The 13024-nt window shown below is 40.6% G+C and overlaps 1 protein-coding gene across 1 annotated transcript in view; it reads left to right on the top strand.

The window, feature by feature from the left end:
* The window catches only part of IDE (insulin degrading enzyme), a 161473-nt gene that overhangs the window by 41041 nt on the left and 107408 nt on the right, over positions 1 to 13024 (top strand). Inside the window, exons 2-3 of the mRNA XM_007951263.2 lie at positions 10815 to 10999; positions 12332 to 12539. Of these exons, the coding sequence (XP_007949454.1) occupies positions 10815 to 10999; positions 12332 to 12539 (393 nt within the window). The remainder of the gene's footprint in view (positions 1 to 10814; positions 11000 to 12331; positions 12540 to 13024) is intronic.

Raw genomic sequence — 13024 nt, 5'->3', positions numbered from 1 at the left:
GACCCCTCCTTGGGTTTCCGAGGCAGTATCACTATGGAAGTAGGATTGCCCAACCTTCCTTCCGAGGAGTGGCTGGTGGGTTTGAACCGCCAGCCCTCTGGTTAGCAGGCAAGTGTCTTAGCCACTATGCTACCAGAGCTCCCAAAGAACTGAATAGAAGGTTTCAAAGAGCAGCTCGAGAAGACAAAGCAATTATTATAATGAAATGTGCAAAGACCTGGAGTTAGAAAACCAAAAGGGAAGAATACACTCAGCATTTCTCAAGCTGAAAGAACTTAAGAAAAAATTTAAGCCTCAAGTTGCAATGTTGAAAGATTTTGTGGGGAAAGCACTGAATGATGCAGGAAGCATCAAAAGAAAATGGAAGGAATACACAGAATCACTGTACCAAAAAGAATTGCTCAATGTTTATCCATTTCAGGAGGTGGTATATGATCAAGAACCAATGGTATTGAAGGAAGAAGTTGAGGGTACACTGAAGGAAGTGGCGAACAGCAAGGCTCCAGGAATTGACGGAATACCCATTGAGATGTTTCAACAAATGGATGCTGCGCTGCAGGCACTCATTCGGTTATGCCAAGAGATTTGGAAGACAGCTAGCTGGCCAGCTGACTAGAAGAGATCCATATTTGTGCCCATTCCAAAGAAAGATGATCCCATAGAATGTGGAAATTATCCAACAATATCGTTAATATCACACAAAAGTAAAATCTTACTGAAGATAATTCAAAAACAGTTGCAGCAGTATATTGACAGAGAACTTCCAGAAATGCAAGCTGGATTCAGAAGAGTACAGGGAATGAGGGATATCATTGCTGATGTTAGATGGATCTTGGCTGAAAGCAAAGAATACCAGAAAGATGTTTGCTTATGTTTTATTGACTATGAAAAAGCATTCAATTGTATGGATCATAACAACTTATGGATAACATTAAGAAGAATGGGAATTCTCGAACACTGCATTGTACACATGAGGAAGCTATACATAGATCAGGAGTCTGTCGTTTGAACAGAACAACTTTGCTTACTGAAAGTGAGGATGACTTGAAGCACTTACTGATGAAGACTACAGTCTGCAGTCTGGATTACACCTCAATGTAAAGAAAACAAGAATTCTCACAATTAGACCAAGAAGCATCGTCACAATAAATGGTGAAAGGTTTGAAGTTGTCAAGGACTTCATCTTACTTGGTTCTACAATCAACACCAGTGGAAGCAGCAGTCAAGACATCAGATGACGTATTGCATTGGGTAAAATCTGCTGCAAAAGACCTCTTTCAAGTGCTGAACAGCAAAAATATCTCCTTGTAGACTAAGGTACACCCAACCCAAGCCATGGTATTTCAGTTACCTCTTACGCATGTGAGAGCTGGACAATGAATAAGGAAGACTGAAGAAGAGTTGATGCTTTTGAGTTGTGTTGGCAAAGAATACTGAGAATACCATGGACTGCTAAAAGAACTAATGAATCTGTCCTGGAGGATGTACAGCCAGAATGCTCCTTGGAAGCAAGAAGGGCCAAATTTCATCTCACCTGCTTTGGTCATGTCAGAAGGAACCATTCCCCGGAGAAGGATATCATGGTTGGTAAAGTGGAGGGTCAGGAGCTCTGGTGGCGTAGTGCTTAAGGCATTTGACTGCTAACCAGAAGGCTGGCGGTTCAAACACACCAGCCATTCCTCGGAAGGAAGGTTGGGCGATCTATTTCCATAGTGGTACCGCCTCGGAAACCCAAGGAAGCATCACTATGAGTCGGATCCGACTCTACGGCAGTGAGTTTGTTTTTGTTTTTTTAAAGTGAAGGGTCAACGAAAAAGGGAAAGACCCTCAACAAGATGGATTGACAACAGTGGCTGCATCGATGGGTAAGGTTGCTATGAGTTGGATATAATTCAATGGCACCCAACAACAACAGCAACAACATACATTCTCCTTTTTATGGGCAGTGCACTGTGAGATAATTTCATAGCTTTTTGCTGAGAGATACCTTTGGCAGATTAAAAGCACTCTTCTAGGCTCCGTGCACTCTCTCTCTCTCTGTGTACTATGGGGGAAATGAGTAAAACTGAAAAATTTCACAGGAATATTTCTTTTGACTGATTTTAATTTTTGTTGCCTGGTTTTTGTTATTTGGGATTGTAAGGGAGGAGAATGGGGTCAGGGCGGGCTGTAGGATGGTAACCAGGGGCTGGGGAAGAAAGCAATGTGTAATTTCCTTAAGCACCACCTTCTGCTCCTCCCCTGCCCACGCTTCCTCTTTCTCTGTAGTTCCAGCCTTGCCACAGATCTACATGACTGCCCTTGGGCAAGTCATTTAACCACGAGCTTTAGATTCCTCATTTGGGGTTGAGAAGGATGGCAGTGGTAACTGCTGTAACTTGCCACTTAGAATGGAAAATTAAAAAAGCAGTTTATAAAGCATTAGCACTTTTAAATGGTGCTGATTATAAGGATTAGTTTTAGACAGGTGGCATCTCTCTTACCTTTTTTTTTTTTAACAGCCTAAAGGCTATCTGTAAAACACCCAAGGTTCTCAGACTACACCTGTAGTTAATTATGTGCCGAGAGGTGTAAGATGAAGGTTTTGTTCATTTGCTTAAACTTTCATGAAGTATCTATAAAGTGTTGGATGTTAAGCTTTGTAATTCATTACATTGGACCCAAGGTAGGAGGGTAGAATCCCGAGTTATTTTTAGAATTAACAACCACTGATATACATGCACCAAAACTAAAAAATTTACAGTAGCACTCTCTAAAATGATATGCTGTAAGATTCCTTTATCTATATCTATATCTATATCTGGTAGCGTAGTGCCTAGAGGCACTTGACTGCTAACCAGAAGGCTGGCGGTTCCAACCCACCAGCCACTCCTCGGAAAGAAGGTTGGGCAATATACTTCCATAGTGATACCACTTCAGAAACCCAAGGAGGGGTCGCTATGAGTCAGATCCGACTCTACAGCAGTGAGTTTGGTTTTTGGTTTTTAACCTCTAGGTACAGGGCCAGGGACAGAGTTAGAACAGCCGACATTCTGCCTGGAACAAAGTCAAAGCATCTTGTCATGGGAAACTAAAATGTTATTAACAGGATTTTAGGTTGGTGGTTCAAAACCACCAGCCACTCCGTGGAAGGAAGACTGGACAGTCTACTTCTGTAAAGATTTACTGCCTTGGAAACCCAAAGGGGGTTGGTTGGTTGCTGTGAGTTGGAATCGACTTGATGGCAGTGAGTTTGGTTTTTTTTTTGTTTTTGTTTTCGATTTCTGCCTCCCTTTGTGATCTAGCTGGTGTATGAAATGAGATATAACTGTCCCTATAACTGAGGGACCATGAGTAGATGGTCCCCAGACATGTCATTTTTTAGGTCAAGTAACATCAGTAGTACTTGGGAATATGTGGTTTTAGACTATATTACTATATTGAGGAGCCTAGGGTTTATACCACCACTACCTTAATCTCTCTGCTTACTTATCTCTGCCTTCTAAGGGAAAGAAGTGGTTTTCTGGCCTGGTTTTGAATTTTTTCTTTGGGCTCCTCTTCTGCATTCAAGAGTGCCAGAGGCCTTGTTTTGGGAGTGGATGGGTGGATTCCACAGAAGGGAGGTTTTGATTTGTAATTTAACTATTAGCACGGATCACGTACTTGTTTTGGTTTATAGGTCATCCACTTCTAAATCAAAGGAACCCAGGTGGTGCAATGGTTAAGTGCTCACCTGTTAACCGAAAGATCAGCAAGTTTGAACCTACCATCAGCTAGCTTCTGGGGTGGGGTTGGGGCTGGGGATCCTCTGTAAAGATTATAGCCTGGGAAACGAAACCATGTGGGGCAGTTCTTCTCTGTTACATGGGGTTGCTATGAGTCGGAATCTACTTGCCAGCACACAACAGTATTTCTCCATCAGGTAGGTGTAACTTGTGAGCTGTGAAATGGGTGGTAGAGATCAAAAGGCAAAGTAAAATTTCCCATTCAGCTATTAAGTAGGTTGTGCAAAACTTAACCAGATATGAGAAAAGAGACTGCAGAAGGTCATTGAAGAAAAGATTATTTATATAATAAAATTACGTCTTAATATGAGTACTTGGAAATGACTTCCTATTTGGAGATTTGTTGTTGCAAACCTGAGATTTAGGCCTTTATAAACCCAGAAAAAATTCCATGATCTTTAAGTGAAAATTCTGACTGTAGTTCTTTGAGCACTGAGTGTCTTGCTGTTTTCATCATATTCCTCATGCACTCTCCACTGATAGGCCTTTGCTCACGTATTCCTGTATTCCTTTCTACTTCGATTGTTCCCTTGCCTTTTATTTGTCATGCTTCTACTCACTTCCTTCCTCTTCCCTTCTGTCAGGATTAAGTACTCTTTTTCATTACTCCCTGTAGTGCCCTGGGGACAACTTTGTCATTACACTGTTTTTTAAAGTGTCTTTGTCACTACTCTGGGTTCCTTCAGAGCCCAGGCTGTGGCATACTTACCTTTGTAACTAATGGGCATGTTTTTTAGGTATAGGAGGTGGGAGTGGACACAGGGTTGTGATTATGTGCTGAGTTCTCACTGTAACTTTTTAATGTATAGTCTCGGGCAAGTTATGTAAGCTCCTCAAGCTTTTGTGTCCTCATACTTAAGATGAAGGTTTAGACTAGCCCAGCATGGTACTAGCCCATCAAGGAATCTCATTAAAATTAAGATTCTGGTTCATTCACTAGACCTTTGGTGCATTCTGAGATTCTGCATTTTTAACAAGCTTCTAGGAGGAGCTAGAAGTGCCAATATTTGGACCACAAAGGACTAGATCCAATGGCTCTTCCAGCTTTTACCTTCTGTGGTTACAATTATTCTTTTTTATCCTGGACAAAATTATTAAATGTGTTATAATTATTAAACATTTCTCTAGTTTATCAAGATGCTGAAACCTGACACTATGCCTTAGTGTGGTTTCCTATGTATGATAATGTCCCTAAAATTGAAATAATTTAATTGCTCCTAAAATTTTTTATTTGACGTATTAAAAATATCAAATAAATGTCTGGGAAAGATTTGCATTAGCACTAGCTTGTCATCTAAAATGCCAGAATGCTTGCTTGCTCTGGGTTTATTGCTTATTGGAGAACATTTACAATAAATAAAATTATTCTTGAAGAGTTTTATGTTAATGAGGGCTCTGAGCTAGATAGACATATGACTCATGGGGGAGTATAAATACAGAGACAAGCAAGCTGTTGATGCATTCATTCATCATCATCATCAGAGGAGGAGTCTTGATCATTTCCTTCAGTTTTCCAGAAGGTGAGAATCAAATCATTGTATGAAGTGTTGATAGATATAAGTGTCGATATGCTGTAAATAAAGATAGACTGTGCCTTTTGGATATGAATTGCTGGGAATGGTCTTGTTTACTATTGTTTCTTTTGGCTCTTTTGGCTCCTCAAGAATTAATGATATTTGATGTGGGAGTATTGCCAGCTTGGAAATTTATAGCTGCCCTCCATCCTGTATTCAGATGTCTAAAATCAGTTAGTAGTTCGACTACTTTTTTTTAATCTTAAAGAATAAAATCCTATTTTCACTGTCAACAATTCTAGGTGTATTAACCAGGCACAGCTTCAATACCCCGATGAATCATATCATTACCTGTGATGGACTTTGATAATTTACAAATGGTTTTTCTGAGTTGAGAACTCTTCATCTCATTTTTACTTATTTCTCAAGAAAATTAAAATCAGGACAAGGGAAGTTGGAAGAAAACACCTATAGTTGTAGCCTGTAGTTGAGGATTGTTACCTTTGTTGTTGTTGTTATGTGCTGTTGAGTCCGACTCATAGCGACCCCTCCTTGGGTTACGGAGGCAGTCACTACGGAAGTAGATTGCCCAACCTTCCTTCCCAGGAGCAGCTGGTGGGTTTGAACCACCAGCTTTCTGGTTAGCAGTCCAGTGCTTTAGGCACTACGCCACCAGAGTTCCCTCTCCTACCAAAGCAAGCTGTATTTCATCCCCGCAGTAGAGCTGTGGATTGGACAGAGAATTAATTTAGAGCTTCATTATCATTAATAGCACATTTGAATAATTTGTAATCCTAAATCAGTTTAGCTGGGGGGAAAGTACAGTAGAGGGAGTTGGATATAACAACAACAGTGGAACCAAATAGCCTTCGGCTTTAGCTTCTGCCTAGTGAAATCCATCACTAGAATCTCAACCCCTCTGAAAGCTGGGCATTCGCTGCTGTGTGCACAGAGCTTCTTATTAGGGCCTTTTCATGCTGCCCTCCAAGCATTAGGGGTCTTAATGGAGGCTGCCTCTTGGAGGCTGCCTCATGGTTTAATCTTAATGTTGCTGTTTTGGAACTCATTTTTTTAAATAGCATTTTATATTGAACCTAAAGTAAGGTTTTGAAACCAATTATGTACTGAAGGCATTTGCTGCAGTCTAAACAGATTGTCCTTTTGAAAGTACCTTAACCAGTTTTAATGCCTGTGTATAAAAAGTAAGACCTTTGAATGTAAAACAAACTCTTAAAAAATAAAAAATAAAAAAAAAGTAAGACCTTTGGTTCACATAAGGCTGTTCCTGAAGTTCCTTGTGCCCTTTTTGGAGGCTTGTGTAGACCAACATAGACAAAGGTAGTATCTACCCTACTCTTAAAAACATACCCCAGATTCTGGAAATCCCTTCAACCAGGACTCCTTCAGGATTCTGTGGTGGTAGTCCTTTCGCATCCCTAATTCTAGGCTTCTAGAGAAGAAAGGGGGAGCTCTGGTAGCATAGTGCCTAAGGCACTGGACTGCTAACCAGAGGGCTGGCGGTTCAAACCCACCAGTAACTCCTCGGAAGGAAGATGGGGCAATCTACTTCCGTAGTGATACTGCCTCGGAAACCCAAGGAGGGGTCGCTGTGAATCAGGTCCGACTCCACGGCACATAACAACAACAGAGAAGAAAGGAGAGAGGACTATCAGAGGAACCCAGAGGGACTCTCTATAAGAGAACTTACCTGTCATCTCCTTTAGGGTTGCCATTCATTGCCTTACTAAGATCACTGAGGGCCTTCCAACCGTTTGTTTTATGTCCTTGCTTTTGCTGCCTTCATTGTTGTTGTTGTTATATGCCGTTGAGTTGGACTCGACTCATGGAGACCCCTCCTTGGGTTTCCAAGGCAGTATCACTACGGAAGTAGATTGTCCCATCTTCCTTCCGAGGAGTGGCTAGTGGATTTGAACCGCCAGCCTTCTGGTTAGCAGTCATATGCCTTAGGCACTATGCTGTAGGGCTGCCCAAATCCCTTATTTTGTATTAGGACTTCACAGGCTTATTCCTCATTAGGGGTTGTTGGTATGTTCTGAGCATGTGCATATCAGACCATGAGTTCCAGCTCTGCCCTATTTTTTATTTTTATTTATTTATTTATTTTATTGTGATTTGGGTGAAAATTTATGAAGTAAATACACTTTCTATACAGCAGATCACGTACACTTTGTCTCATGACACTGACCACAATTTAGCACAATGCAATATCTCCCCTCCCACTTCCTCCTGATAGTTACCTCTTCCCTGTGTTCATCCCTCCATGCACTCCTACCCCCTGAGCTGTCTCCCTGTGCCTTAACAGCCCTTCTTTCTTGATTGCTTGTTCTCTCCAAGGAGTATATCTACCTCAGGTAAATGCTCAACTAGAATGCCTGTCTGTTGTTTGGCTGGAAGCCACAGTTGTGCATTCAATTCCAGACCTGAAGGGCAGCTAGGGGCCATAGTCTCAGTGGTCCACCAGTCTGCCCTATCTTTGAATGTCAAGTTGAGCACTGTTTTGGTTGACACTAATAATGATCCTTATACAACCTCTTATTCATTTTAGCAAATGTCTTCTGAGGCACCTCAGGGTGGATTGGAACTGCCAGTTTCAGCTCATCCTCAAGTGCTTGACCATTCGTGCCATGTAGGTGCTCCATGTTGTTAGGTGCCATCGAGTCATTTCTGATTCATAGCATCCCTGGGTACAATACAGTGAAACACTGCCTGGTCCTGTGCCATCCTCACAGTCTGTGCTGTGTTTAAGCCAATCATTGCAGCCACTGTGTCAATCCATCTTGTTGAGAGTCTTGCTTCTTTTACTGACCCTCTACTTTACCAAGCATGATATCTTTCTCCAGGGACTGGTCCCTTTTGACAACATGACCAAAGTAGGTGAGATGAAATCTAGCCATTCTCACTTCTAAGGAGCATTCCGGCTATACATTTCCAGGACAGATTTGTTCATTCTTCTGGCAGTCCATGGTATTTTCATTATTCTTCACCAACACAATTCAAATGCCTCTTTGGTCTTCTTGATTCATTGTCCAGTTTTCACTTGCACACGAGGTGACTGGAAAAATCGTGGCTTAGGTCAGGTGTACCTTAGTCTTCGGGAGCTCTGGTAGCATAGTGGCTAAGACTCTTGCCTGCTAACCAGACGGCTGGCAGTTCAAACACACCAGCCACTCCTCGGAAGGAAGGTTGGGCAATCCTACTTCCGTAGTGATACTGCTTCAGAAACCCAAGGAGGGGTCACTATGAGTCGGGGCCGACTCGATGGCACACAACAACAACCTTAGTCTTCAAAGTGACATCTTTTCTCTTTAACACTTCAAAGATGTCTTTTGCAGTAGATTTGCCCAGTATAAAAAGTCATCTGATTTCTTGACTGCTGCTTTCATGGGTGTTGATTGTGGATCCAAGTAAAATGAAATTCCTGACAACTTCAGTCTTTTCTCTGTTTATTGTGGTACTGCTTATTGGTCCAGGTGTAAGGACTAAGGACTTTTTGTTTTATGTTGAAGTGTAATCTATACTGAAGACTGTAGTCTTTGATCTTCATCAGTAAGTGCTTCAAATTATTTTTACTTTCAGCAAGCAAGATCGTGTCATCTGCGTATCACAGGTTGTTAATGACTCCTCCTCTGATCCTGATACTGTGTTCTTTTTCATATAGTTCAGCTTCTTGGATTATTTGCTCAACATACAGATTGAATAAATATGGTGAAAGGATATAACCCTGACACGCACCTTTCCTAATTTTAAACCATGCAGTATCCATTATTCTGTTTGAATAACTAGAATACCCATTCTTCACAGTGTTATCCATAATTTGTTGTAATCCACACAGTTGAATGCCTTTGTGTAGTCAATAAAACACGGAGCCTCCAGAGGGACTCCACAGCTATACCAAACCAAAAACCAAACTCACTGCCATGGAATTGGATCCAACTCACAGCAACTCCTCCTTGGGTTTCTGAGGCAGTATCACTATGGAAGTAGATTGCCCAACCTTCCTTCTGATGAGTGACTGGTGGATTTCTACAGCCAGCCTTCTGGTTAGCAGTCAGATGCCTAGGCACCAAGCCAGCAGAGCTCCTTCCCATGACTATAGATAATACCAAAAATGAAGGTATGCCAGTAAAAGTAAACTGACTTTTTCCCTCTCTTAATCTCCAGAGTTTTTAACACAAAAAATGAAGATTTTATCCAAAATATTTGTATGACTTTTTATGCCCTGGGAGCTCTGGTGGCAAAGTGCCTAAGACATTAGAATGCTAACCAGATGGCTGGCAGTTCAAACCCACCAGCTACTCCTCAGAAGGAAGATTGGGCAACCTACTTCCATAGTGATACCGCCTTGGAAACCCAGGGAGGGATCGCTGTTAGTCGGATCAGACTCTGCATGGCAGTGAGTTTGGATTTTTTTTTGTCTGTGTGTATAATGTCCCCCCTAATTTATTTTTGAGGAACCCTGGTGGCACAGTGCTTAAATGCTTGGCTGCTAATTGAAAGATTGGTGGATTGAACGCATGAGCCGCTTTGTAAGAGAAAGATGAGGCATTCTGCTTCAGTAAAAATTCCAGCCTTGGAAACCATAGGGCTGTTCTACTCTGTCCTGTAGGGTAGCTGAGTTGGAATCAACTCATTGACAACAGTTTCAGGAGCCCTGGTGGTATAGTGCCTAAGTGTTCGGCTGCTAACCAAAAGATCAATGGTTTGAACCCACCAGCTGTTTTGCAGGAGAGAGATGTGTGGTCTGCTTCCATACAGCCTTGGAAACCCTATGAGGAAATTATGCTCTTTCCTATAGGGTCACTGTAAGTTGAAATCAACTCGATGGCAATGTATTTAATTTCCCATTAAATTTGGATATCTGTTACTCTTTGAAAGGAGCTCTGGTAGTGCAGTGCCTAAGGCATTTGACTGCTAACCAGAAGGTTGGTGGTTCATACCCACCAGCCACTCCATGGAAAGATTGAGCAATCTCCTTCCATAAAGATTTACCCCCTCGGAAACCAGTGGGGGTTGCTATGAGTCAGAATCTACTCCATGGCAGTGAGTTACTCTTTAAGGAGTAGTCAGATAATCTTGTTTTTGTCTTCCAAATGAGAAGGAAATGTGCTAGCATAGGGTCATTTTTCCTCTATAGTTTATGTTTTTTGGTTTACCTGGTTGGTGTGTTGCCCTGCAGGCTCAGCTTCTTGTCACTGAAATATGTGTGAAAGCAGTTATTGATCGTGGAAAACTCTTTTCTAGACCAGCACACTGACTGACCAACCCACGGCTCAACTCATCTTGCCTCAAATACTCATCCATGTGCTCTCCTAGATAAAAATACAGCCCCACAAAAACAATTTTTATCTTTCTCTGAAAGAGTGAGGAGTGATTATACCTTGTAGATCAGCTATAAAAAATTTCCTCCAGTCATTTTTTGTCTGATGATATATTATATGGGTTTACTTAATGTTATTCTTTGTTCTTTTTTTAAAAAAAGCATAATCCAACAGTTAATAACTTTTTTTCTTTTCAGTTTCCAAAAAAAGACTTACAGCAAAATGACTAATCCAGCTATCAAGAGAATAGGAAATCACATTACCAAATCTCCTGAAGACAAGCGAGAGTACCGTGGGCTGGAGCTGGCCAATGGCATCAAAGTACTTCTCATCAGTGATCCCACCACGGATAAGTCATCAGCAGCCCTTGATGTACACATAGGTACAGTTTAAAATTATGAATTAAGCTTTGTTCAGTTTTATTAACCTAATACGCTTATTAGAACTTTTTTGTATCTGTGCAACTATAGATGTGGTAGTTAGGTCACGCTGATATACCTTCCTTTCTACAGTAGTTTAAATCTAATAAATACACATGTACTGAAGGCATCTTGTTATGTTCTACCTGGAGAGTCCAAACAACAAGGAAATTCACTCCTAGCCTTTGTAGTAACAGGTCTAATGTTTTCATTTTTGTAGATGTAATAATAACGTATTTCTTAGATTCTTAAGTGTACACTTCTTCCATATTCAATGTTGCTTTAATCAGCTTCTTATCTATATCTATATGTAGTGGGTTGGTGGTATTTTTTTTTTTCCTGCCTGAAAAGTGTTTATATTTATTTTAGAATTATAATTTATTTTTGTTGTTGTTTTCCATGGAGTAGATTCTGACTCATGCCGACACTGTGTGTGCACAGTAGAACTGCTTCATAGTGTTTCCAAGGCTGTGACCTTTCTGAACCAGATTGCCAGGCCAATTTTCCAAGGTGCCTCTGGGTGGGTTCAGGTTCAACCTGTCTCCTAGTAGTTAAGCACTTAACATTTGTGCTTCCCAGGGACTCCCTTATTTTATTTTAGGATTGGTATTTTAGAATTTAGGAGCTCTGGTGGCGTAGTGCCTAAGGCACTTGACTGCTAACCGGAAGGCTGGAGGTTCAAACCCACCAGTCACTCCTCGGAAGGAAGGTCGGGCAATGTACTTCCATAGTGATACTGCCTCAGAAACCCAAGGAGGGGTTCTTATGGCTATTGCCAAGTAAAATCCAGAGCACTTTAGAAATATCATCTCAGTACTCACACACTCTTCTAAGATGGGTATTGTCTGCAACATATGGAAGTGACTGAGGTGAGATAGGTATTTGTTCAGAGTGTCACAGCTAGCAGAGTTGCTAACTCCCAAATCCATGCTCTCAGCTCTATGTACTATGGTCTCTTGCAATAAATTTAAGAGCTAGAAGGTTTTATCTCTGTGGAACATTGAATTTATCTCTTTTTTTTCTCCTTAGTATGATGTATGAGGAAACTAATGTCCAGAGATATTAAGTAACTTGCATAAGGTCACCAAGTGATTAATGCCAAGAACTAGAATCTGTGTGTTATAACTCCAGTTTATCTTGTATATAATACATTTTAAAGCTTGCCTATGCTTAACTTTCTGTTATTGGTTGAAGTTGTCTTGCTAACAGGAGTTCCAAATTATCTGTAATTCATCTATACTTAGTAGCTTTTACATAGCAAAATGATTTATTTATATATTTGTTTTCTCTTTTAGGATCATTGTCAGATCCTTCAAATATTTCTGGCTTAAGTCATTTTTGTGAACATATGCTGTTTTTGGGAACAAAGAAATACCCTAAAGAAAATGAATACAGCCAGTTTCTAAGTGAGCATGCAGGAAGTTCAAATGCCTTTACCAGTGGAGAGCATACTAATTACTATTTTGATGTTTCCCATGAACACCTAGAAGGTGCCCTGGACAGGTAATGTTTGAATATTCCTGAATTATCCAACTTTTTGCACTTATCCCATTGAGCATCATATTTCTATAAAGATAACTTCACAGTTTTACAATTTAACAAAGGATATGTTAACTAGTATTTTGTTTTCTTTATGTGTTTTATTAAAAAGCCATAACATTGATGTCATATATTTTCCTTGTGGTAGAGGAAAAATAATGGCATGATGTTAAACTAGCCTTCAGGTCTACAAAATATTTTATTGACTTATGAAATTCTCATCAGCCCTTCCCATTCTGATTGGTGTTATATATGAAATGCACGTTGAACAAAAGCATTAGTGACCTAAGAATACGCTGTGATAGTGCCATGGATCTCTTTTCAAACATAGTTCCTGTTCCAGCTTACTAGACCTTAACTGTTCTATTCTTTTGCAGTTCCTTGATTTTCAAGGATACTTAGTAGATTCACAATGTTATGACCCCTCAGGGACCTTTTTTTTTTTTTTT

This window comes from Orycteropus afer, unplaced genomic scaffold (assembly GCF_000298275.1).
Source record: "Orycteropus afer afer isolate SDZICR_OR568_19922 unplaced genomic scaffold, OryAfe1.0 scaffold00293, whole genome shotgun sequence".
Taxonomy (NCBI): domain Eukaryota; kingdom Metazoa; phylum Chordata; class Mammalia; order Tubulidentata; family Orycteropodidae; genus Orycteropus; species Orycteropus afer.
Note: the sequence above shows the minus strand (reverse complement) of the source record. Positions and strands in the feature narration are given on the sequence as shown.